Consider the following 21,122-nt stretch of genomic DNA (forward strand, 5'->3'; position numbering starts at 1 on the left):
TGACGTTCAGCACTGCCAGCAGATGCTTGAGCTAATATGGAAATTGATAAGGCAGCTATGCTTCATACCGCTAAATATGCCTTCATTGTAGACGGGCTGTACCTCGGCACTGCGCTCGCCGCAGACCGACGGCGGATCAACTTGAAAGGGCACGCGACGGACAGTGTCGACACGTTGCCGCCTCGAGTTGTGCCTTTTCAAGCGCGGGGCTTGCGCTTGTCTCCGTGTCGGCGGGGAAGGGAAACAAGACACGTCCACTGCGGTCGTGAGTCGTTGGTGAAGAAGTTGCACAATGGTGGCGAATTTTGCGGTGACGGCACGGGCGTTCCGATGACTTTGTGGCGCTTCTCGCTCCAAACTTGCCCCGAATTGGCCATTTATCAAGCGCCCTCGCAAATCGCCACAACTTTCGCTTTGGGGATCAATACGGCCTTCCACCATCCACCATCCGTCTCTTCGCCACTTCCAACAATGGCGGCATACTATAAGCCGCCGTCTGCCAGGGTATCCATTAGCACATCACAACGACCGCCAGGAGAGAGCTCGTCATCGCATCCGTACCGGCCATCCTCAGAGGTCGAGGAACAGTCCATCTACATCTTTCCTGTCCCGTCTTCCGTTCCTTCAAGCCCTGGAGGCTCTTCCGTATTTTCAGCACCCTCAGATCTCGGCGACAATTTGACCATAAGCTCAGTCGGTCGATCCCGCCACAGCAGTATCAGCTCTCAATTCACGGACTCGTCGAGGGGTCACGATGGGTCTACGACAAGACTGTCGTATGTTGATGAGGATGAGGAAGCAGTATTCAGCCCGATTGTAGATGTCGGGTTAGACTCGGAGGTTGAGGTATGGGAGTGGACAGAGACGGAAGGTGGTGACGATCTCCCCGGTACGGATGGGTCCTGGTACTTCGCGGCAAGTGGGTCTGCAGATACACTTCCTGTGAGGGAAGGCGGCCTTCTCAGACGCTCCAGCACATCAAGAACAGTGCTTCGACACGACTCTAGAGCAATGCACCCGCGTCCAACGTACATGCGTTCACGAACGCAGTCGAATACCAGTGCGCATTCCTCTCACGCGTCAAGATACACTCCTCAACCACGAATTCGGGTCCCTCTGCTCTCTTTCGTCACGTCTTTTTTCTCTCTCGACCTAGACGACCCTGCTCTTCGTCTTCTCACACACTCCACTCCAGAGTCTATATTATTTCCAGGCCAGGCGAGCCTCCTGCACGACGCGTCTGGGCCCGGCTCGTCAGCGCCTCTACGCGGTGCATGCCCATCAGAAGAGGATAAAGCAGTCAGCGGTCCTCCATCGGAAGAAGACGAACTTCACGGATTGTTACGTCTTCTCACTGACGGCTCCAACTCGAAGAGCGTGCGAGACGGCCTCGCAGCAGTCTGCGAGTCACCTCTTGCATTAGCGGCGAGCCCATTTGCACTTCCTGGTTGGAGCTCATTGACGAGCCTCTGCCTGTTTGTTGGGGACGTATGGACAAACGGAGGGCGAGCATGGAGGGAGTTCGGAGCCTCAGAGGTTGAACCCGACGCAAGGTGACCGGTAGTTATTTGTCATGCAGCCCTAAGCCTCATCTTCATTGACTCGATTATCGCAATATTGCTTTCCGTCATCGCTCAAGTGCAACAGGTCTTCATAAATTATTGCTACACCCGTCCTCCTCACCACATCACAATATGTATAGAAGCACCCGTTGTAGTACGTTTAGTCCTCTGTAGTTTATCTGGTACTCTAGTCGCATCACGCACGTACTACATCTTGACCATAACACAATCCGGCTCTTTGGCGCGTGCATGGCCTCACGAGACTCTGCCATGTCGACTCTGAGTACAGCATACGAGGAGCACCTCGAGATTATGCGCGGGGCATTCCGACGGCTTTCAGCGTTCAAGAAAGTATCGCTGAGAAAGCTGCAGGCGTTCTCGCCCGACCTCACCTTAGTAGCTCTGAGTGTGCGGTAGGAGGAGCACCATTGTCGTTCTTGCTGGAGACGATGCACTCACGACGAACGTGTATAGCACTGGCTACCTGTTCGACGCGTTCTCTTTCGACCATCGTGTCTCGCCCCTGCAAATTTTCGAACAGCTCATCCAGGAGCTGCGCAAGGTGGCGTATGTTCGTCTAGCATTCCTTCGCTGACTGATCCTCAAGTGACCAGACACTTCCGTCCTTCCGCGACGTCGTTGTCCTCACAGATCCTGATTGCACAGATTTCTTCTTTGTGAAGGTTCCCTTACTCCTAAAAAGGCTAGAGCAAGGTGATTTACCAGCCTTCCTGGCTCTCAAGGACCAGACAGCGACGCCTGTGAGCCCGATTTCCCAGCGCATCCTGTACGCCCTCACCTTCCCCTTTATTTTTCACAGATACCCGACGTTCCGTACGGTGTTAGGGCTCGCTTAAACGAGCTGCATGACGCTCTTCAAGAAGCTCTGGCCAGCGAAAAAACGTTCCCTCCCTCAATAATGACAGAAACCCTCGGTCGAGGAGACTCGCCTGCCGACGTGGTGCCCCTCGCAGCGGTGCTCCTCGAGTATCCGATCGCATACGCGCCCGTAGAGCTACATTCGGGGCCATTTCTCAGCAACGTGGACCTCGACGTGTTTACATGTTCCCTCGGAGAAGAGAGCGGAGCACCGGGACAGCGCGCGTCTGTTGGGGCCGACCATACGATTCTTCAGTTCTCCTGTCCCAGCACCCTCGCACGTGAAGTTGGGGACATCGTTGAGCAACTGCGCCGAAAATTTAGTGGCCGCCTGTCGGCAGCAGGAGTGCCACACACTCTACAAGTCAGCTACCGCACTGAACGCTTAGACCGTGTCGCCCTATGAGTAAGCAAAGCAGATGTCTTTCAAGCAGTACAAATGGGACGACACAACAAACGATCTCATCACTCGACATCGATGTTGATAATTTTGATGTCCTCAAAAGGTTTGTCGAGCTTGTTGGTTTTGACGTTCTCGATGGCGTGCACGACTTCCAACCCGGACAGCACCCTGCCGAAGATCGTGTGCTTCTTGTCTAACCAGGGCGTCGTATTCGTGGTGATGAAGAACTGGGAGCCATTGGTACCCGGGCCTGCGTTGGCCATGCTGACAGTGTACGGCCTTGTGGCGAGTTAGTAAGCTTACCCCTCAGATACTGCGTCTGCCTACCTGTCGTGCTTCAGATCATCCGAGAACTCATCTTCGAATTCGCGCCCCCAGATCGACTCGCCTCCGGTACCATCTCCCAAGGGGTCACCCGTCTGGATCATGAACTTCGGAATGACACGATGGAAGATGACGCCTTCGTAGTAGCCGTTGCGTGAATGACCAACAAAGTTCTCCACTGTTTTCGGTACTTGCTGCGGGAATAGCCGGATGTGAATGTCGCCGACTGTTGTATGGATCGTCGCAGAGTTCGCCACCGGTGAGGGGCCAGCTTTCTGAGCAGGCGTTGAAGAGACAACGAGTTGCTCCTCGCGTGTCGGCCTCTCGTTGAAGATATCACGATCACCTGACTTGTCGTCCCTATATAGACGAGTCAGCAGGGCGCAGAGGCATTTGACGGTAGCAAGCATACTCAGGTTCGGAGCGAGTGAACATGTAGAACCGCTGGCGTTTGTACCCACTGGCGACAAGCGTTGGGTCCCGTACAGCTTTCTCTGCAAGCAGCGGGTTTGCAGACGCCGCGGCTGCCTAGTAAAAGGTCAACTCGCGTCTTAGGCATGCAGCAGTAGATAATACGTACCACTGTCGTAAGGCCTGTCTTGGCCGGAGCGCCCTGATATAGGGTCAAGTGCATCCATCGGACCGTTTCGTCCTTCCCTAAGAGGCGGACGACACGGTTCGTAACAGTGTTGACGACTAATTACTATGTCAGTATCAAGGCTCAGCTCATTCAAGAGATGCATCCACCTTTGACTCCCAGCAATGTAGGGTATATCACAAATGAGCCGCTCTCGTCCCAAACGGCGTTGATCAACATGCCGGGTACGCGACCATCGGGGCCAGGCAGCTCGAGCTCACGTTCAGCTGCAAGACGCCGGCCGAATTCCATGTCTTCGACCTTGCACATTGCTGTACCGGCCTGCTGCATCTCCTGAATGGCGTTCAGGGACTCGTCATACCGCCGTGTCATCTTGCCTTTGAGGAAGGAGAAGATGCGGATCTGGCGGTCGGGAAGAGAGAAGGTCACGAAGGAGGAAGAGTCAGGGGATAGTGTGATACATGTCGGTATAGACTTCGCCTGGTTCGATGAGGTGAGGACGGCTGCGATCTAACGCGACACGGGCAGTACGGACCTTCTTGAACTCGTACAAGTCAGTGGTACTCTTGTATGTCCACAAGCCAGTGACATCTTTTGGGGGTTCGAATGGCTCGGAAGGTCTCCAATATTCGATCATACCCGACTCATCCGCGGAGATAACACAGTCGAATCTGTCGCTGTACTGTGAAGCAAAAGCGTCAATGAGTCTGTGAATGGACGTAAGACCCAATAACCGTACCGTCATGATGTGTACGGGTGAACGGTGCAGCTTGTCAATGGTTTCCAGAGGCTCTCCATTGCCACGTCCATCATATAAACGGATCACTCCTGTGCTCTGTTCTGATCTGCAGAATGATTAATACGCCTAGGAAGGAATAGAGAAATGCAACGTACACTGCAAGAAGCCCTTGGGCCTGACCTCGTTTGTGGACCCAGCAACAGGCATGAGGTGTGTATCCCAGCTTGATCATGTTGATCATATCTTTGAAAAGGCTGTGAGACTTCCAGAGACCGATTACACAAGGCGGGGCACGTACCGAAGTTGCCAACATCGAAGACCTTCGCGCTGCCATCTTCGGCCACACTGGCAAAGAGCTGTCCATCTGCGCTTGCAGAGACAGAGGCAATGGGTGCCAGGTGAGCCCGGTAAACCTTTACGAACTCAATGCCCTGCTCCTGCTTCTTCCAGAATTTCAGGTATCCGTCGATGGAAGTGGTGATGAGGAAGTCCGTGGTCCTGATGACGTAGGGTCAACAACGCGTCTTGCAGAAAACATACAGTCCACATCGACGTACTTGGTCATGACGACAAAGTTTATGACATCCCTGTGCATGAAACTCTTGTAGTACCGGTCTGCACTTGGGAGGTGGTCTAGGTAAAGCTTCTCATGCGGAAGCACTGCAAAAGACCGGTCAGTCAAAGGATAGATCCTGGGGTATGGGCGCGCACCTTTGCGCTTCTTCTTCGCTGCGCCATTGCCTGCACCCGCCGGCATAGGCATGGGGCCTACATCATCGTCCGACTCGTCCTCTGCCGCCTCGACTTGGACGTTCGCATCCGCCTCGGGCTTCTCGTGGATTTCGTGACCGTCACGGCCCCGCTTCCCAAGCACGGTATTTTCCGATTCTGACTCCGACATATTGTGAGCCGCAGGAGGTAGAGGTGAGAAAGAGAAGGTAGGAGGGTGTTGCGTGAAATGGCAGGCGCGTCGAACCGACGGAGGCTCGGCGCCAAACATATTCCTGCGCTTGCTCTCCGACTTGCACGAGCAGAGAGACAAGTCACCATGTTCCCCCTTGCGGCACGCTTAGCGTCGTCCATACGTTCTTTCTCGACGTCGGCAATGCATCAATACCCCAAGCTCAAGACCCACTCGGGCGCGAAGAAGCGGTGGAGGTCTGTCTCGAACGGCAAGTTCAAACGAGTGAGCAGCGGTCGTGTCTGTCTCCTTCTCTCTTGCTGAAGGCCAGCTCCATGCTAGGCGCGTCCATTTCACTCGCATTTGAATGTAGACAAGACGCCTGCACAGAAAAACCGGCTGGCCCAGACTGCGTACTCTCATGGCAAACAGACAAGCACCTTGAAGAAGCTGCTACCGTACGGCTCGCCCTAAGTTCGGTATATATACCACAGTCACTTGATCTCCTAATGAGGCTGAGCACGTGCAGACGTACGTTGTGAATCTCATACGACGAAATATGCATGACCGACAGCAAGCGGCAGATCTCTAGACGTATTCTTCCACCTCCAATGTTCACAAACTCCGGAAATACATTAGGGACGCTCTATCTCTCCCCGGCAAGACTAGTTGACTTTCTGCTCTGCCTGAATGGCAATCGAATCCTCCTCGTCCCCTGCAAAAGTCTGGACACTGTCCCTCTTCTCCGAACCAGTGCTCAGCGGTACCTATGCCACATGCATCAGCACGCGAACATCCCAGCACCCCTAGAGCACACTCTATACTTACGATAGAATTCAAATGTGCATGACTATTGAAGTCTGTCACCCTAACACGCATGTCAGGCCATCGCTCGTCGCGGTCGTGTCCTCCCTGTTTGATGTGATGAGCACAGTACATGCATGCCACTCAAGGACTTACGACAATCTCTACCGTCACTCGTGCCCAAGCACTGTTGAGCATCCCTCGGTACGTTGTGTGGGGCTCGCTACTGGTCGGGTCCAGCTTCAAGAGCGCTGGTATCATCTCTGCAATTAACAGCCCATGGCTCGCCACGGCAATGTGAGTCTTGGGCTTTCGGACCTTCGAAAGCGTCAGTGCATGTGGCAGGATAACCTCCTTTACCGCCTTGTTCGCCCTTAGCTCAAGATCTTCAAGCGACTCGCCTCCAGGGAATTTTTGCCACCGTTCGTGGTGGATTGGGAAGAGACCCTGCGCGTAGTGCTCCTCCAACGACAGCCCCAGCCTCGGCTCCGTAATCCAAGGATGACCCTCCGCGATCCCGCGGGTCTGCTCTCGGAGGAGCAGCGAGGTGAGTATCTCTGGCTTAGGTTCGTGCTGTGCCTCCTGGACTGCCTTTGCAGTCATATACGCCCGTCTCAATGTCGATGACAGGATGATATCGAAGCGCGTTGACGAAAGTGAGGATCCGAGAGCTTTTACTTGCTGTACGTGCCTGCATCAGCGCTATCTTCGTGGTCTAGGGTAGTACAGCATCCGACCTTTGTCCCTACGGCGGCAGTTCAAGTTTTCGTCTTCTGCCCGCTGGTAAACAAATCTTACCTAGCTCGGAGAGCGGGGTGTCTCTCCAACCTGCCCAGATCGGGCGCTGCTCAAATATTCGAGATTTTCTTGCGAAGCTTTCAGGAAGCTTACCAGGTTGTCTTCAGACTCTCCATGACGAATAAACGTGATTGCGACAGTGCCAGACTCAGCCATGGTCGCAGACAGTCCGACCTCGCTACTGGCTCTATATATAATGTGGTTTCGGATCTCCGTCTTACTTCCGCTCGCCCGAGTCACAGCGCTCTTCGTATACTCTGAATCATATACCTTCTGTTCCTGCACGGGCAACCGTCTACTATCTATAGTCTACTATTGGTCAAGAGAATTTTCCTGATTACTGTTATGAATGCCTTCAAAGCCGTGCATCTGGATCGTTAATGTCTACTTCGGCCTCGTCTCGCGCGTTACTCTCGTTCCGGCCCTCTTCTGCCTGCTGCTTGGCCGCGCCTCCCCCGAAGAAGGCTCGGATATCTTGCTGCTTGGGATCGTAGGCGCTGCTTCCGATGCCGCCTTGCTGTCGTTTCTGGGCAACGGTGAGGGATCGTTTCTCTCAATGTCGAATCGAAAACTCACCACTTTATCCAGATGCTCGGAGCGGTTGAAGTCGGTCACCTTGACTTCCAGCGCCGGTGAGTCGCCGTCAACAAAGGTCATCGGTTCACCTTCCTTCAGCCCCTATCATGGATTAAATCTCTGTTGCAACAAATCAGACTGTCGTAACGTACCTTGACGTTCACTGTAATCCGGGTCCACGCTGTGTTCAGCAAGCCTCTCCAGCGGTGCCCAGGATGCTGGTGACTCTCATCCTTGAGGACCAGCACAGGTATCAGCTCGCTGATGCAAATCCCATGGCTGACGATTGCGACGTGGACGTTCTTCTTGCCCTGTTTGGCGGCATCCCACACATGCGGCATCACCAGTTCTTCGATGGCCTGCTCGGCCCGTTTAACCACATCATCTAGGCTCTCGCCGCCAGGGAACTTCTGCCGTCGTTCGTGCAGCACGGGGTAAATGCCCTGTTCGAACTGCTCTTCGAGGCTTAGTCCCGGGTTAGGAGTCAATGTCCACGGATTGCCCTCGGCAATGCCCCAGTGCTGCTCGCGCAGCAAGGGAGAGGTCGTCAGTGGGGGCTTGGGCTCGGGCTGCGCGTCCTGTATAGCCTGAGCCGTGGTGAAGGCTCTGAGCAGAGGCGACGCGTAGATCGCGGTAAAGTGGGCTGCCGAGAGTGATTCCCCCGCTGCGCGAGCTTGCTGCGTGTATTGTTAGGCCAGTGTACCATGAGGCGAGCATTACCCTTACATTCATGCCTGCCACAGTTTCCTGAGTCAGTGGCGCCTGTCCAATAGATCTGCTACAATGGTACTGACCATGATTAGATAAAGGAGAGTCTTTCCAGCCTGCCCATACGCTTCGCTGAAAAATAAAGCATTGACATACTCGCATCTGGATTTTCTCGTGCCGCTTCATACCAAGTTGTCAAGCGACTCGCCATGCCGCACCTACACGCCATGGTTAACGCGCTGCATAGCCTCATACTGCGAAGCATATCCTTACGAATGTTACCGTTAAGGTTGGTGTGGTCATTGTGGTCGTCGAAGGCCAAAGCTATCAAGCTCGCTCGGTCATGATGCGTGCATGGTGCATACGGAAGTTCGGCATCCGGATCCGGTGACTCAATATTTTAGCGCCCATATCAGCAGCGCCCGCGACGCCTTTTAAGTACTGTACTTGTGAAACACCATATGCTTCTAGATCTCTGTTGAAAGGTGTGCATAAGACGTGCAGATTTTCGTTCTTCATCGAAATATTCGCGTTAGCTCGTGCTCCGCAGAATCCTTCCATGGGCGTACTAGTACTAGTACTAATTGTGAGCGTAAGAACATAAGCAAGCCTTGACGACGCTAACCACGAATTTACCCAGGCGTAACTTTTTACTCAGTGCATACTAGTCACACACAACGGTGTCATGTCCTTGCTGCCCATACACGAGGATAAGAAATGGTCTGAAGGAATTGCATCGGCCTGTGCTATGGACCCCGAACACTCCCGCATCAGCGCCACAAGGTGGGCGTCTGGCGCTCTTTGCCGGCCACGCGTGGGAATGCGGGGGCCCGAACTCGAACTTGCGCCAAAACGGTGAGCAGCCGCGCGCGCTTCCTGAAGGATCATGTCACTGCAAGAATGGCCGAGTACCACCAGACCCTTGTCTGCTTTCTGACGGCGAGGCGATGGTTCGACTGCGAGAGAGTGCTGGGGAAAGACCTCGTCCTCCAGAAGCTGTGGGCTGATACCCCCAGCTCACCAGAGCAGGCAACAAACAGTAAGGAAAAAGAGGCAAACGTTGACCGTGTTCGCGTTTTGGACTTTAGGAGAATGGCGTCGAGTACACATAATCTTGACCCTAACATACCCTTTCCTTGGGTTATGGCGGGCTCCAGTCCGCGGTTTATCCCAACTCTACGGCTTCTAGAAATCTCTTCGACTCCTCGAACGCTCATCTTACGCTTGCAGGAGCTCTACCTGCAGGTATGACATCAGGGGCAGCACGCTATTCAGCATTCCTGTCTAGTCTTACGGCAATTATTTTTGACGCAGATCGTGATCCAGGGTCATGTACTCTGTCAGCCCTTCAACAAGGACCAATGGGACCTAGAAATATCCAAAGTATCTAAGGAGGTGAGATGCAATCCGGGTCGAATCGTCTTAGGTTTTTTTAGCTTACATTTTTTTCCTCCTTGAGGCTCGTGGATTTGCCGTCTGCATTGGTCTTGACTTCGGCGATGCCGGAGTACTGTCTTTTCTTGCGGCAGTCGGCCAGATATCTGTGCAAGTCAGTGTTGGCAGCTATAGACGACGATTCGTACTAAGGATATCGAGTTCAGATTCACTGGGAGACGACTATCAAAGATTTACCTTGTCAAGCACCGGATGTTTATACGGACTACCCGCGTTTTCTGCGCGGTGTGGCCGAATGGATACTCAGCCGGGAGATTTCAAGAGGCGCAGACGCAACCTGTCTAGCCGTGACAGCAATACAAGACGCCGAATCGGTATTTGGTGGTATGGGGCCGTATACTGTCAATGAGGTTTATTATTTAGCAGGTGTGTGGTCCCTCGGCGAGTATCTGATTTACAAGCTGACATCGTCACCAAATCCAGGCCTATCGCCATTTCTAACAGTTCATGAAGTCTTTGGGTGTCCGTCACGTACCGCACGCTTGTGCGAAGCGTTTTGGGCTCTAGCTCACGATGCACATACCACTCTGCCGTACGTTCAACGCGTCACAGGTGCAAAGCACCATACTTACCCATGTACACAGCGCTTTCCTTAATCCTCTGTACCACGGCTATGTCCTTGCAGCTACCACAGAGCAGCGCTCTCTGTTCGCTCGTTACCTTCATGTCCATGCGCAATCCAGAGCTTACATGTCGCCACGGATGAAGACCCTAAGGGATCAATACGTGGTGAGTTGCGTATACTCTGACAACTCTCATCGTCCCTGAAATCGGAGTCAGAATACAGTCCAAAGCCGAACTGCACATCCAGAACGACCCTTCCTTCGAAATGGCATCGGCGGACTCTTTGACGTCTTCGAGCCGACGCTCATCCAAGCTGCGCTCGATAAACCTGCCCCTGTACCCCGACTAGCACACCTCATCTTCGGACCTATCGAATGGCGGGTCAATGGGGGTAAGATTCCCTCGCGACCGGACCCCTTAACAATGGCCTTTAAAAAACTTGGTTAGCGCATCTGCCTGCGTTCGCCATGACATGATTGTCGCTGACTACGCTCAGGCGTGCCACCGGACGTCGCGACAAATCTGGAGCTTCCGAGATATCGATCTCAGCTATTCCTTCCCAAGGAACACCTGACGAAAGCCTCGTCGCCAGTCGACCTGTATCAAGGCAACGAAAGTCCGGTGTCGCTCTGGACGATCACACCACGCATCCCATTCGACGTCGTCACAACATTTCACACTGGAAGGAAGTCCGTCGGATAGATTAACTCCAACAGCTCCGTTCATCACTAACAATCTTCGCCTGTCGTAGAATGCAGGAGTTGAGCCCCGTCAAAGGCAGCAATCGTTGTACCCTCCACTATATCGTCGAGAAGACCTCCGGATATTCAGTCGGGCCACTCGAGCATTGTGCCATTGCGCGCGTTACCCACAGAGCCGGTTTTAAAGGCGGTCAAGTGTAAGGTTGCCTGCCACACCAGCTTGCACGCCTTCATTCACATATGCGCACACAGTCTGTCCATATGTCGCGGAGACCCGTGCTAGGACAAGCTCGCTAGCCTTGCGCTGGAGGCGGATCAACTTAGTCTGCACAAGGGCTGAATAAACGGCTGCCACTTGTACTCTGGTCCGAAGTCTCCGCCGCAGAACCTAGGTCCCAGCGAGAGAAATTATGTCAGGCGTAATCCAGGCCATCGTGCGCCGCCCCAGGCCGAGGCGTAAAGTGGGGAACCGAGTACATCATACATTGCAGATCAGGCGGTTTTGGGCTGGTCGTTCTGGTCAAGAGGAGGATGAGCATAGAGCTTGGCGAGCAACCGGAACATTGCTGTGCGCTAAACATTTTACATCTTACTTTCTTGTGGTTATCATCGTACCCGCTTACCTCAATGAGCCTACTAGTACCTATCGATTTGCACATACCCTTACAATCTGCTTCATCATGTTCTCATCTTCGGCAGCCACTTCTGAAATGTAGAAAAATTGCTTTCCATCAGGAGTGAAAGCTCCATAGGTATCATATTAGCTATATCTATACTTTATCAGCAACCCAAACGGGATAAACAACTTATACAATAATGCAGCCATCCTTCTCCTTAGCAGCGTCGGCCTCCTCAGCAGCCAGGATGACCTTCTCCTCCTCACTCAACAGCCCCTTCTTGGCGCGCTCCCGCATGGCCCTCAGTTTACTTGCACGTTCGGCCTTCGCGCGCCTTGATATACAGAGCGAAACACAGCATATATGTCATAACCATACAGGATTATGCAGATGCAAATAGCGGTGGTGGTGCGAACGAGCGCGCATTAATGATAGATTTCGGTACGCAAGATTTCGGTGGGTCGTGAGGGTGTTCGTTAGTGGTCGTGGCGGAGTTGTTAGTGGGATGAGGCAGCGGGGAAGCAGCGGAGGGACTGCTGATATGCTCAGTGGTCACTAAGTCACTATTAGCAAGATTGACTCACCGGTCAGTCTTGGAAAAGGGTCTGGGTCGGGAAGACGAGGAGGAAGAAGACGAGGACGTGGCAGTGATCTTCGCAGGTCCAGTTGGTGCTGGGGCCGTCGATCGTGTGGAAGTAGTGCTCGGCTGATTTGTATTGCGCTTATTAGCTGCAAAGGGCGATATACCTGCTGTTGAAAAAGACGTTTGGGGCTTCGAGATGGCAGGAGCCGCGACCGATGAACAGTCATGATCCTTCGGAAACCGGTGCTGAGGACAGAACTGCTGCTTGCAGGACTGTGGATGGCATGTTAGAGTCCATGAATAATCAGCTGTTGGCGTCGATACCCACGTCACATCTGATAGGCTGGAATAGCACCTTGCCACACTTGGCCCTCGCGCAGTGCGGCGTTCTACTCTTCGCGGACTTGCCCGTCATAACAGAGCATTCGGTGTTGATATGGCGCTCCATACGGATGTTTGGGTCCTGCCCGGGAGGTATGGCTACAGGGGTATTGCAGAGAGGGCCTGTATCGGCGGGTTAGCTCCAGGGCCCCCTCACAAGATGAAGACTACGTACATGAAGGTGCGACCCGGTCATGCTTACTCTCGTCATACTTCTCACATTTGTGCTGGTTTGGAAGATAATGCTCCGCGCAGAAAGGGTGGCTACAATGCTGACACTTGAAAGGTAGGAAGTCGACGAGGTTGCAGAGCTGAGCTGAGCACTGTTGTCCGACGGCGAGCAGGTCGGTCTCGCGTTCGGAGGCGGGGGTAGACGAGCTGGACATGGTGATAGATCAGACTAGAGATGCGTGGTCGTTTGCTCAAAGTAAAAAAGGGATATATAAGAGGGACGCGCGGCCAGCACACGCAAGCCTCTGCTCGGTCTGCTTGGATGATCGGGCTCAAGCTCAACGTCTACAAGCGCCGAGAACATTCCCCGCCTTTTGCTGAGTCAGCACCGCCCCGGCGGCGGTGCTCAGCCTGCCACATTTGGTAGACTCCGAGTAGCACCTGTGGTGGCAGAACCCCGTACTTAACGAGCTCAGATATTGGCCCGCCGTTCTTTATGAAAGTACATCTCACGGCGCACGCTGCTCGCCTGGTGCAAAGGTTTTGCCCAACTGTCTGAACAAGACCGTTGAACGCAACCAATCAGTTTTGCTTACGTACTCATACCGATCCCCAGCTGGAGGAGTCAGCGCATCTCGCCCTGCAACCGCGACACAGGTGCTAGAGAACATCGGTATGGTCAAGTCTTTTGATAATCACAAAGTATGACCACTCATAGTGCCAGCAGTATCTTCCAGACCTATGGCGAGACAGCCCGTGGACATCCCAGATGAGCTCCTTGACGAGATAATGAGCTATCTGCACCCTGATGTTGGTGAGAGCAAAGAGGACCTATCAGCCTGTACTCTCGTCTCTCGGGCATGGTATCCAGTCGCGCAATCACACCTCTTCCGCCACATCTATCTCACCATTCGAGCTGGCACCCTGTCCCTCGACGAGCACTTCAACACCGCGATGACGCTGCGATCGCTTATAACTCTGGACCTGTTTGTCAACTTCCTACGAGATCACCCCCCTCTGGGGTTTTACATACGCCAGCTCTCACTCTACCTAAACATTCCCACTCACCCCGAAAACTCGAGTTGGAAAATAAATGCTGATCTGTTCGTTTCCTTACTCAAATTAACACCAAATGTACAGAAGCTTTTTTTGAGCGAAGTTGCGCTTGCTCTTCCCGCTGGGTTCGTCTACCCAGCGTCGCGACCTTCGCTGTCGCACTTGGAGGTCTCTTGTTCAGGTGCAAGACCTTCTCCTCCCGACTTCATCTTACTCTCGCTCTGTTTTGAGCACATCGATAAACTCAGTTGGCGTTGTCTTAGGGCTTCTCACCCCGCCGAGGCTCTCTACGACGCTCCCTTACCCCTACCGTCTCTTGTTCACCATCTCACGTTGGACCTCACCGATTTTCAACCAGCGGAACTCGATGACGCGTTATCCCGCGCAGTCGGCTTTGATACTCTTCGAACCCTAAGGCTCGTGCCTGCTGACGATGTTGGGGTCTATCGGGGCACTCTCGAGAAGGCAAGAGCGCAGCTGCGCCGATTAGAGATCTGTTTACCTGCCGATGGTATGTGCCAGACGTTGGAACATGCTATAGCATCTGACCGATCATTACGATGTTATCAGTTGGAGTCAGCTTAGTCGACCTGGTACCTTCCATTTTATCCTGCTCGAAGCTAGAGGGTCTGTTAGTCGAAACGGACCTCAGTCTCTCCGACGTCGGGATGCTCTCTGAACAAGTGGAGGCATTGTCCGACCTCCTCCTGCATGTGAATATTACGGTGGAACGGTATCCCGCAATGAAGGAGCTCGTACTCGTGCTTCACATCGACATCTTCGAGTACTACGACGTGCACGGATTGCCGAAGCCAGAGAAACTGACTGAGGGTCTGGACCAGATGCTCGTTGATATCACTCGTCTGTCTCCTGTGCGGGAAATAGGCTGTCGGTGGCATGAGCTTTACAATCCCCAACTAGACGACATAGAGGGATGGCTTCGCAAGCTATTTCCCCTCCTGAACAAGAAAAACTTACTCCGTCTCGAGCGTGTTGAAGGCTTGGGTTCGAGCAGTTATGTCAGTGCCAATGTCTTACGCATCTCAACTTTTTTATGCTCATAGCATATTGTGTCAAGATCACAGAGGGAGCCTGACGGCAAATCATCTTGAACCCGCTTTCGTCTCGTACAATATCATCGTACAATGAATGCTACAAGACGGGGACGTCGTACATGGTTTCATTCTTATCCACCAAACTCCACGCGTCGCTGGCCGTTGTGGGAATTGCGTTCACGTTCGAGTCGTCACCGTTAGGCTGCGAGCCAAGTCGCTGGTCAGCCTTCGAGTTGACGGTTGGCCGGTGGAACGAAGCGGGACAAGTAGCCATGTCTGGGAATTGCGCATGAATGAGAACAGGACAGAGACAGAGCAACTTGCTACTGGCCTTCCACGGTTCCATACCCAAGCTGGACGCGGCAAGCACGAGCCTCTGTCGTAGAAGCGGACTCGACCGCTTCTCTCGAATCCGACTTCGACGAGTAAGGGTTGTGAACATGTAGCTCTGCATTTCCGTGCGCTGCAGTCGTTTGTGCTCATGAGGATGTGTCAGAATCGTTGTAGGGACTCAGCAGTTCCCCACTTTCAAAATCGTTTGTCATGTCCATGGTCTTTGTGAACCCCATTACTTCTCGTGCGCGTGAAGCCTGAAGTTCAGAGATTAATGCTACCGGTTTCAACTAATCTTCAAGCCGCAACCTTAACACATCAACGTTCCAACTTCGATTCACAGGGAGCGGGTATTTATTACAGTGCGAGTAAATTTGCGAAGACAGCATGCACAATGTCAGGAAGATTCTTGGCAACTAGTTCGGTAGAAGGGTACAAAGCAAGATGAACCGCAGCAATATACACAAGAAAGCAGAACGAAACTTGTTATAACTAAACACAAATGCAAGTTTTTATGCTCTGAACGAGCCCAGTGGGACCAACGGACTGCGAGTCATACTTCGAGGCGACGACGTCATGCATGGCTTCATCTTCTCTACCGACATCCGCGCGACGCGGTCTGTTGTAGGACTTACGCACACGTTCGAATCATCGCTACCGGGCTCTTCAGTAAAGTCGTCGAAGTCCTTGAGCCGACGGATGGCTGGCGACATAAGGCGGTGAGGGGTGACCACGCCTAGGAAGCGGTTCGGATCGTCGTCGGACGAAGGTATGTCTGAGTCACTGCCAACTGACTGCTCTAGCATGATAGAATCGTCTGTAAGACACAGAAGTTAGCTCGAGTATCCCTTCCTAATACGCTGAAACTCACCGCTACCGATCGCCTCCATGTCCCGCAGCCTACTCAAAGTTGAGTTGAGTGACGACGATGGGGTCCACCCGTCGTGACTATCGTCATTGTTCCGCCGGCGGGACTTCTCGGGGAGCGGTGCGGTCTTGCGCTTCTTCGCCGGGGACGGCGAACGAATAGCCTGCTCGCTGAGCTTCACTGCAGACTGTGTGCGGCGGAGATCCTTCTGTTTAGTCGGCCTCTCCGACGTCGCGGGTACGTCGAAGCTAACTGTCGTCCGCATGACCTCTCGCATAGTTGGGACTTCGACAGCATCGAGAACCATACCCTTGCGCTTCTTGGGATTAGACGGGGTTTTGAAATCGAGGACCTTCTTCGATGGTGATGGGCGACTTGGACTAATCTTCGAAGTGGCGAGATAGGGCGGGAGCACAGGCGCGCGTGCGTCGAACTTCGCTGGCTGGTTGAGCGCTGCCATGGGGACGTCCCTCTTAGCGCGTTTGCTGCCCTCAGCCAAGTACTCTTCGTCGTCGTCGAGATCGAACGACCGTTTACCGAGGACAGGACCACCAGTCGGCAAAGGCGAGCGTTGCGTGATGCGCTCTGCTACAGATGCGATGAGATGCAAGGGCGAGGCGTTCTCCTTATCCGAGCCGCGTATGCCTGGGCCTGGAGTGCGTTTCTTCGGACTGATGGGGGAGCGAGTCGGTGACCGCGATGGAGACTCGAAAATGAGGAGAGGACCCATGGGTTGGACTGGAGAAGAAGATTTATGCGGCCGGGAAGGCGTAACGAGGCGGCTCTTCGCAGTTGTAGGAGTCGTTGGATACGGAAGTCCACGAAATTTGCGGACAGGTGAGAACAGGACGAAGGGAGCTGCAAGAGTCTTTGGGGATGGCACCTCGGGTGACAATGGAACATCATCCGAGGATGGTGGAAGTCCCAAGAGATGGTCTTCAACCTCTTCAGCGTCGCTGGACTCGACGTCAGCAGGTTCGTCCGGCACGGCAAGTCCGGAAGTGTGAAGGCAAGCCAAAATCTTCTCCGACCAGCCATCTTCCGGCGATGGGACAGACTTGTAAGTTGTCTCCCACAGGTCCACGAAAGCCTGCACCATCGTCTCAGGCTTGTCCCTGCCAACGAAAGCCGAATGCAGCAGCCCGGCAAACCTCTCGACGACGTCCGCCTTCGCTGGCACGCTCATAAGTACCACAGCCGCCGTTTGATAGACAGGGACGACGTCCGAGCTGTACTCTTCGTCGGACAGCGCCTGCGACTCGTCCGAAATCCAGCGGCATAGGCCGTCCTGCACACACTCGAGCAAGTGCTCGACGAGCTCAACGGGGCAAGCGTCCAGAGTGCGAGTAAGGGTGCGCAACAACCAGATGCTCGGGAGCTTATTCTGTTCCATTGGCGGGTACGAAGTATCGAGCGTGTCGTTGACAAGCTCACAAAGAGAAGCTGGGACGATGGGGGCTTCGGAGATGTCGAGATGAGACAGAAGCAGGTCGGAGATGCGGGTGGAAGATAAGAGGCTGAGAGAGCCTTGCGGGGCAACCATACGTGCTATAGCGTCGACAACGCCAACGGAGTCATGGCCATTATCAAGGGCTCTGTCGATAGTCTGCTTGAGGAATCGATCCCACGTGTCAAGGTTCTCGTTTGACATGTCCCAGGCATTGACGTCCCTGCGGTAGGTCTCGTTAGCAGATGGTTAGAGGTCAACAAATCTCACGATACTTACAGGAAAGGCGCAGCAAGGAGTAACACTGAGCTTTCCCAACTCGCCTCCTCTTCCCCCCATTTCTGCACCCACTGCGTCCAGACAACACGCCGTACACTCTCCGTCCAGCTGCTCGCCCGCCATTTCGGCTTGTGGCTCATGCCCCAGAACGCAGACATTTCCTTGTCCTCACAGCAACCCACAACCTCTGCGCACATCAGGGCCCACTCGCCGCGGACCTCATCGGGCAACTCCGGCTTCACAACAAGCTCAGTCTCTTTTCGCTCGAGCACAACCAGCAGTCGTTCGGCCTGCGTAGTCAACGCATCGCAGTGACCGAAGACATCACGAAGTCTGCGCCACAGCTCGCGTGCGAGACGCAGCTTGAGGGCGGGCTTCCACCTCCGCTTCGGCAAGCCGCGCCCCGGTCCTGCGGTGTGCGGGAAATCTATATCGTCGCTAGTATGTCCACTTAGGTCGAATTTGTCGCTGCGCAGGATTATGATGATCAGGTTGACGGCGCGATGTGCGAGGGATGACAACAGCTGCTCGGAGTCCACATCATCTGAGCGCGTAAAATTAGTGAAGGTCCATCTCTTCCACGACCCATTGCGGCGTAAGTCGTACCTTTAACAATAGAGACGGCTGCGGCCCATAGTCCTGACCAGATATCGAGCATCTCAATCTATAATTCGTTAGTCAAAGACTACTGAGACAGATCGAACACAAGCTACCCACCGGCAACGGCTCGTTCCATGAACAAGACATGGAACCCCACCCGTCTTTCCAAATGTTGATGATTGTATCGAAAACCCAGTCGATAGTGAGCTCATCCTTGGTGAGAGCGCGCAAATCCTCTACATGAGGACAGTCTCCGAAGAGTGGGCGTACGGCGGTTGAAAGTGCGCTGTACTCTGTGGTCAGCAGACCAGGGTTGGCAGAGAATAGGCCCAGGGGAAGAAGCTTCATCGGATTCCACTCCGTGTCGTCATCCAGCGCCTCGGGGACATCAAAGACAGACGTTGATTGTTGTCCGTGAGTCGGACAAACGAGAGTAGCGAGAGCGTCGACGGCTTCCTTGCAGGTCTGACCTCCCTTGGCAATCATGTCTTCGATAATTGCGAGGCTTTTCTTGATCGCCCACTCTGTATGACTCACGGTGGTCGCGGGCGTTCCTAGCAGTGCGCACAACGTCGAGACCCCCGCACCCATATCGACCACAGTGCTAACTACCGTCCAACTCTCCTCGAGTCGCACCATATGGTGCTTACGCTCCGCATCAGTGTAGTCGAGAACATACTGCTCTTGTGGCTCGTCGAGGTCCTCGTCAACTTCGGAGAGCTTGGGGCATACGGGCTGGAAGTACGCCCAGGTCATGACGCGCCAGATAAGACAGACGAGAGCGCGAACTGAACTCTTCTGGTGGCGCATAGCGAAGCTGAGGAGAGGCGTAAGAATCTTCGTCATGCGCTCGTCTACATGGACCTGCGAGCCCAGCATGACAATGAGGCTTGAGAGTACGCTAAGGCCCCACACCGGACCCTGCGCGGCGTGCTTCGGGTCCGTAGCGCCGAGCGTGGTACGAAGCGTCCTGATGATCAGGGGATCCTTTGACGGGCTCGACGGCTTCTTGGACGGTGTTCCCAGTGGCGCTTTCGTAAGCCATAGCGCCACCATAGATGCGACACGAGAATGAGTAGACTCGACCGGAAGTGATGCGAGTCCAAAGGAGAAACCACCGAGCGCATGGCAGGCCTGTAATCTAAGGGCAACCGTGGGGGCCAGTAGTTGGGAGAAGACCGCTGGGAGAATCTCAGCGAATGCTGGAACGAAGGTTGCGGGATAGTGAATGGATAGATCATGAATCGCTCGAAGGCCGTCGTTACAAGAGCCCTTCTTGCCTTCCTTGCCTAGCTCACCCTCAATGCCACGTCGGAGCGCATAGGCAATCCGGTCCCTAGCAGGCAAAAGAATCACTTCCGGTAATCGCTGCATTTGAAGTAAGGATATCGCAAGTGCGCATGTCTTCCTTGCGTTTGGGGTCGGGAGCTTCGGCGTCAACGGGATAGCCAAAACGCCGGTCAAGAGGTCGGCGAGATGGGATTCTGAGCGCATATATAAGCCACAGTGTCTCGCGTTGAAATACGAAGACTCACCTTCAAAGATATTGAAGAGGTAAGGCAGCGTGAAAACCATCGAAAGAAACTTCATGGCTGAATGCGCCGTCGTGCACAGATCTCTAGCGCGCTTCGCCTGTTCTGCAGTCATACCGCGCTTTTTCGGGCTCTTCTCAGGTGACGGTAAGACTCGGCTCTCCTCCTCGTCCTCAGCCGCCGTCGGCTCCTCCAGAGCGCGTCCAAGATCCCGGCACATTGCTTGCACGAGCGCGTCTCTGTTCTTGCGTAGAGGTTGGAAGAGAGGCCAGGACGCATCAGTGTTGCTGTCATCCACAACACAGAGGCGCAGACGCGCCATAAGAATGTTATAGGACTCGATAATGTCCCGCATGGCAGCATCTGAAGCGAGAAGACGCGAGACTGGATTGTCAAGGTAGTGGAGATTCACGAGAGGGTCTGAGGGCTCTGGTGTCGTCTCTCTTACGTCTGGCTCGAGGGATGGGAGCTCGGCATAGTTGGACTTTTTCAAGATCGATCTTGTTGGTGTCGCCGTCGATGATGTAAACACCTTCAGGCATTGTGAGATGTCGACTAGTGTGTGGTACTCTGGCTCCTCCGCCCATGCTACACGAGGAAATCCTGGACGCTTGTTTTCCTTCTCGGCGCGATGAGACGTCCCAGGTGGTGTTGGAAGACTCATCGTGAGCAAGCCAGAGCGGGATGGACGAAGCCGGGAGGACGACGAACCGGCGAGGTGGCCGTAGCGACTCGCTGAGCGTCAAGGCAAATAACACGCTGACAGACACAAATAGTACCACACTGATCAACGCGTCAGGGTCGCGTCGCGTCGTTAACATAAGCTTTATGATCTTTGTAGTCTGGTAAGCAACTTCTTACTATGGAAAGTTTACTTTTCTTATCTCTCCTTACCTTCTTACTTACTATTTACAAGCTGAGTTCGAAATTTCTCAAGTCTCTTTGGCCCGGGGCCCGGGCGGTCCCACCTAGGATATTCATCCTTGGTTCGCAGAGTAGAAGAGCTTCTGTGGCAAGGCGATTTAATTGGCCAGGTCATGCTCGCAAAGGGGGTTTTCGAGTGGGCATGTTATCATATCTATCGTCTCAGGTGTCAGCCACCGGTATGAGAAGTTTGCGGGCTATCCTTGGTAGTTATAGCCGCTATCTACAAGTGGCCCTCTCGCTGAGTGCTTGTTAGAAGCTCGT

At 53.8% G+C, this 21,122-nt stretch overlaps 9 protein-coding genes across 9 annotated transcripts; 2 read left to right on the forward strand and 7 right to left on the reverse strand.

Moving 5' to 3' along the window:
- The first annotated feature begins 436 nt into the window (after positions 1 to 436).
- PHACADRAFT_212476 (uncharacterized protein) lies at positions 437 to 1,789 on the forward strand. Its single transcript, XM_007399590.1, has one exon. The coding sequence runs from the start codon at positions 472 to 474 to the stop codon at positions 1,555 to 1,557; it is 1,086 nt and encodes a 361-aa protein (XP_007399652.1). The 5' UTR covers positions 437 to 471; the 3' UTR covers positions 1,558 to 1,789.
- A 548-nt stretch (positions 1,790 to 2,337) lies between these two features.
- On the reverse strand, positions 2,338 to 5,470 carry PHACADRAFT_127818 (uncharacterized protein). The gene is made up of 11 exons (XM_007399591.1): positions 5,217 to 5,470; positions 5,063 to 5,165; positions 4,804 to 5,003; positions 4,661 to 4,748; positions 4,506 to 4,611; positions 4,302 to 4,448; positions 3,916 to 4,246; positions 3,749 to 3,864; positions 3,581 to 3,696; positions 3,172 to 3,528; positions 2,338 to 3,123 (listed from the first exon to the last, which is right to left on the reverse strand). Exons 1-11 carry the CDS (start codon positions 5,404 to 5,406, stop codon positions 2,907 to 2,909), a joined length of 1,971 nt encoding a protein of 656 aa, XP_007399653.1. The 5' UTR covers positions 5,407 to 5,470; the 3' UTR covers positions 2,338 to 2,906.
- A 41-nt stretch (positions 5,471 to 5,511) lies between these two features.
- PHACADRAFT_187254 (uncharacterized protein) lies at positions 5,512 to 7,164 on the reverse strand (the record flags this gene model as incomplete). The annotated part of the gene is made up of 8 exons (XM_007399592.1): positions 5,512 to 5,691; positions 5,749 to 5,937; positions 5,991 to 6,173; positions 6,235 to 6,318; positions 6,367 to 6,891; positions 6,948 to 6,955; positions 7,009 to 7,054; positions 7,102 to 7,164. 6 exons carry the CDS (start codon positions 7,162 to 7,164, stop codon positions 6,072 to 6,074), a joined length of 828 nt encoding a protein of 275 aa, XP_007399654.1. The 3' UTR covers positions 5,512 to 5,691; positions 5,749 to 5,937; positions 5,991 to 6,071.
- An 85-nt stretch (positions 7,165 to 7,249) lies between these two features.
- Positions 7,250 to 8,595, reverse strand: PHACADRAFT_212481 (uncharacterized protein; the record flags this gene model as incomplete). Its single annotated transcript, XM_007399593.1, has 7 exons — positions 7,250 to 7,534; positions 7,585 to 7,686; positions 7,737 to 8,261; positions 8,311 to 8,318; positions 8,379 to 8,424; positions 8,481 to 8,510; positions 8,566 to 8,595. The coding sequence occupies 7 exons, from the start codon at positions 8,593 to 8,595 to the stop codon at positions 7,364 to 7,366; spliced, it is 912 nt and encodes a 303-aa protein (XP_007399655.1). The 3' UTR covers positions 7,250 to 7,363.
- A 597-nt stretch (positions 8,596 to 9,192) lies between these two features.
- On the forward strand, positions 9,193 to 11,013 carry PHACADRAFT_199370 (uncharacterized protein; the record flags this gene model as incomplete). Its single annotated transcript, XM_007399594.1, has 8 exons — positions 9,193 to 9,537; positions 9,607 to 9,687; positions 9,752 to 9,841; positions 9,894 to 10,113; positions 10,171 to 10,279; positions 10,332 to 10,476; positions 10,528 to 10,753; positions 10,808 to 11,013. 8 exons carry the CDS (start codon positions 9,193 to 9,195, stop codon positions 11,011 to 11,013), a joined length of 1,422 nt encoding a protein of 473 aa, XP_007399656.1.
- A 108-nt stretch (positions 11,014 to 11,121) lies between these two features.
- On the reverse strand, positions 11,122 to 11,665 carry PHACADRAFT_262250 (uncharacterized protein). The gene is made up of 2 exons (XM_007399595.1): positions 11,265 to 11,665; positions 11,122 to 11,209 (listed from the first exon to the last, which is right to left on the reverse strand). The coding sequence occupies exon 1, from the start codon at positions 11,591 to 11,593 to the stop codon at positions 11,426 to 11,428; it is 168 nt and encodes a 55-aa protein (XP_007399657.1). The 5' UTR covers positions 11,594 to 11,665; the 3' UTR covers positions 11,122 to 11,209; positions 11,265 to 11,425.
- A 544-nt stretch (positions 11,666 to 12,209) lies between these two features.
- PHACADRAFT_102735 (uncharacterized protein) lies at positions 12,210 to 12,979 on the reverse strand (the record flags this gene model as incomplete). The annotated part of the gene is made up of 3 exons (XM_007399596.1): positions 12,210 to 12,485; positions 12,541 to 12,716; positions 12,769 to 12,979. The coding sequence occupies 3 exons, from the start codon at positions 12,977 to 12,979 to the stop codon at positions 12,210 to 12,212; spliced, it is 663 nt and encodes a 220-aa protein (XP_007399658.1).
- A 1,897-nt stretch (positions 12,980 to 14,876) lies between these two features.
- On the reverse strand, positions 14,877 to 15,439 carry PHACADRAFT_262252 (uncharacterized protein). The gene has a single exon (XM_007399597.1). It carries the CDS (start codon positions 15,327 to 15,329, stop codon positions 14,973 to 14,975), a length of 357 nt encoding a protein of 118 aa, XP_007399659.1. The 5' UTR covers positions 15,330 to 15,439; the 3' UTR covers positions 14,877 to 14,972.
- Positions 15,440 to 15,503: 64 nt separating this feature from the next.
- PHACADRAFT_187259 (uncharacterized protein) lies at positions 15,504 to 20,973 on the reverse strand (the record flags this gene model as incomplete). The annotated part of the gene is made up of 8 exons (XM_007399598.1): positions 15,504 to 15,827; positions 15,848 to 16,025; positions 16,080 to 17,746; positions 17,803 to 18,346; positions 18,409 to 18,466; positions 18,520 to 19,886; positions 19,938 to 20,669; positions 20,841 to 20,973. 8 exons carry the CDS (start codon positions 20,971 to 20,973, stop codon positions 15,701 to 15,703), a joined length of 4,806 nt encoding a protein of 1,601 aa, XP_007399660.1. The 3' UTR covers positions 15,504 to 15,700.
- Positions 20,974 to 21,122: the final 149 nt, after the last annotated feature.

Source organism: Phanerochaete carnosa (genome assembly GCF_000300595.1).
Source record: "Phanerochaete carnosa HHB-10118-sp unplaced genomic scaffold PHACAscaffold_9, whole genome shotgun sequence".
In the NCBI taxonomy this organism is placed as follows: Eukaryota; Fungi; Basidiomycota; class Agaricomycetes; order Polyporales; family Phanerochaetaceae; genus Phanerochaete; species Phanerochaete carnosa.

Excerpts from the sequence above, each read along its gene's own strand:
- PHACADRAFT_212476 (XM_007399590.1), top strand. The coding sequence starts at position 472 with ATGGCGGCATACTATAAGCCGCCGTCTGCCAGGGTATCCATTAGCACA.
- PHACADRAFT_127818 (XM_007399591.1), bottom strand. The coding sequence starts at position 5,406 with ATGTCGGAGTCAGAATCGGAAAATACCGTGCTTGGGAAGCGGGGCCGT. Across the intron at positions 4,749-4,803 it reads CTTCGATGTTGGCAACTTCG|ATATGATCAACATGATCAAG; the intron begins GTACGTGCCCCG and ends GCCTTTTCAAAG. Across the intron at positions 3,529-3,580 it reads TTCACTCGCTCCGAACCTGA|GGACGACAAGTCAGGTGATC; the intron begins GTATGCTTGCTA and ends TCGTCTATATAG.
- PHACADRAFT_262250 (XM_007399595.1), bottom strand. The coding sequence starts at position 11,593 with ATGTTTAGCGCACAGCAATGTTCCGGTTGCTCGCCAAGCTCTATGCTC.
- PHACADRAFT_262252 (XM_007399597.1), bottom strand. The coding sequence starts at position 15,329 with ATGCAGAGCTACATGTTCACAACCCTTACTCGTCGAAGTCGGATTCGA.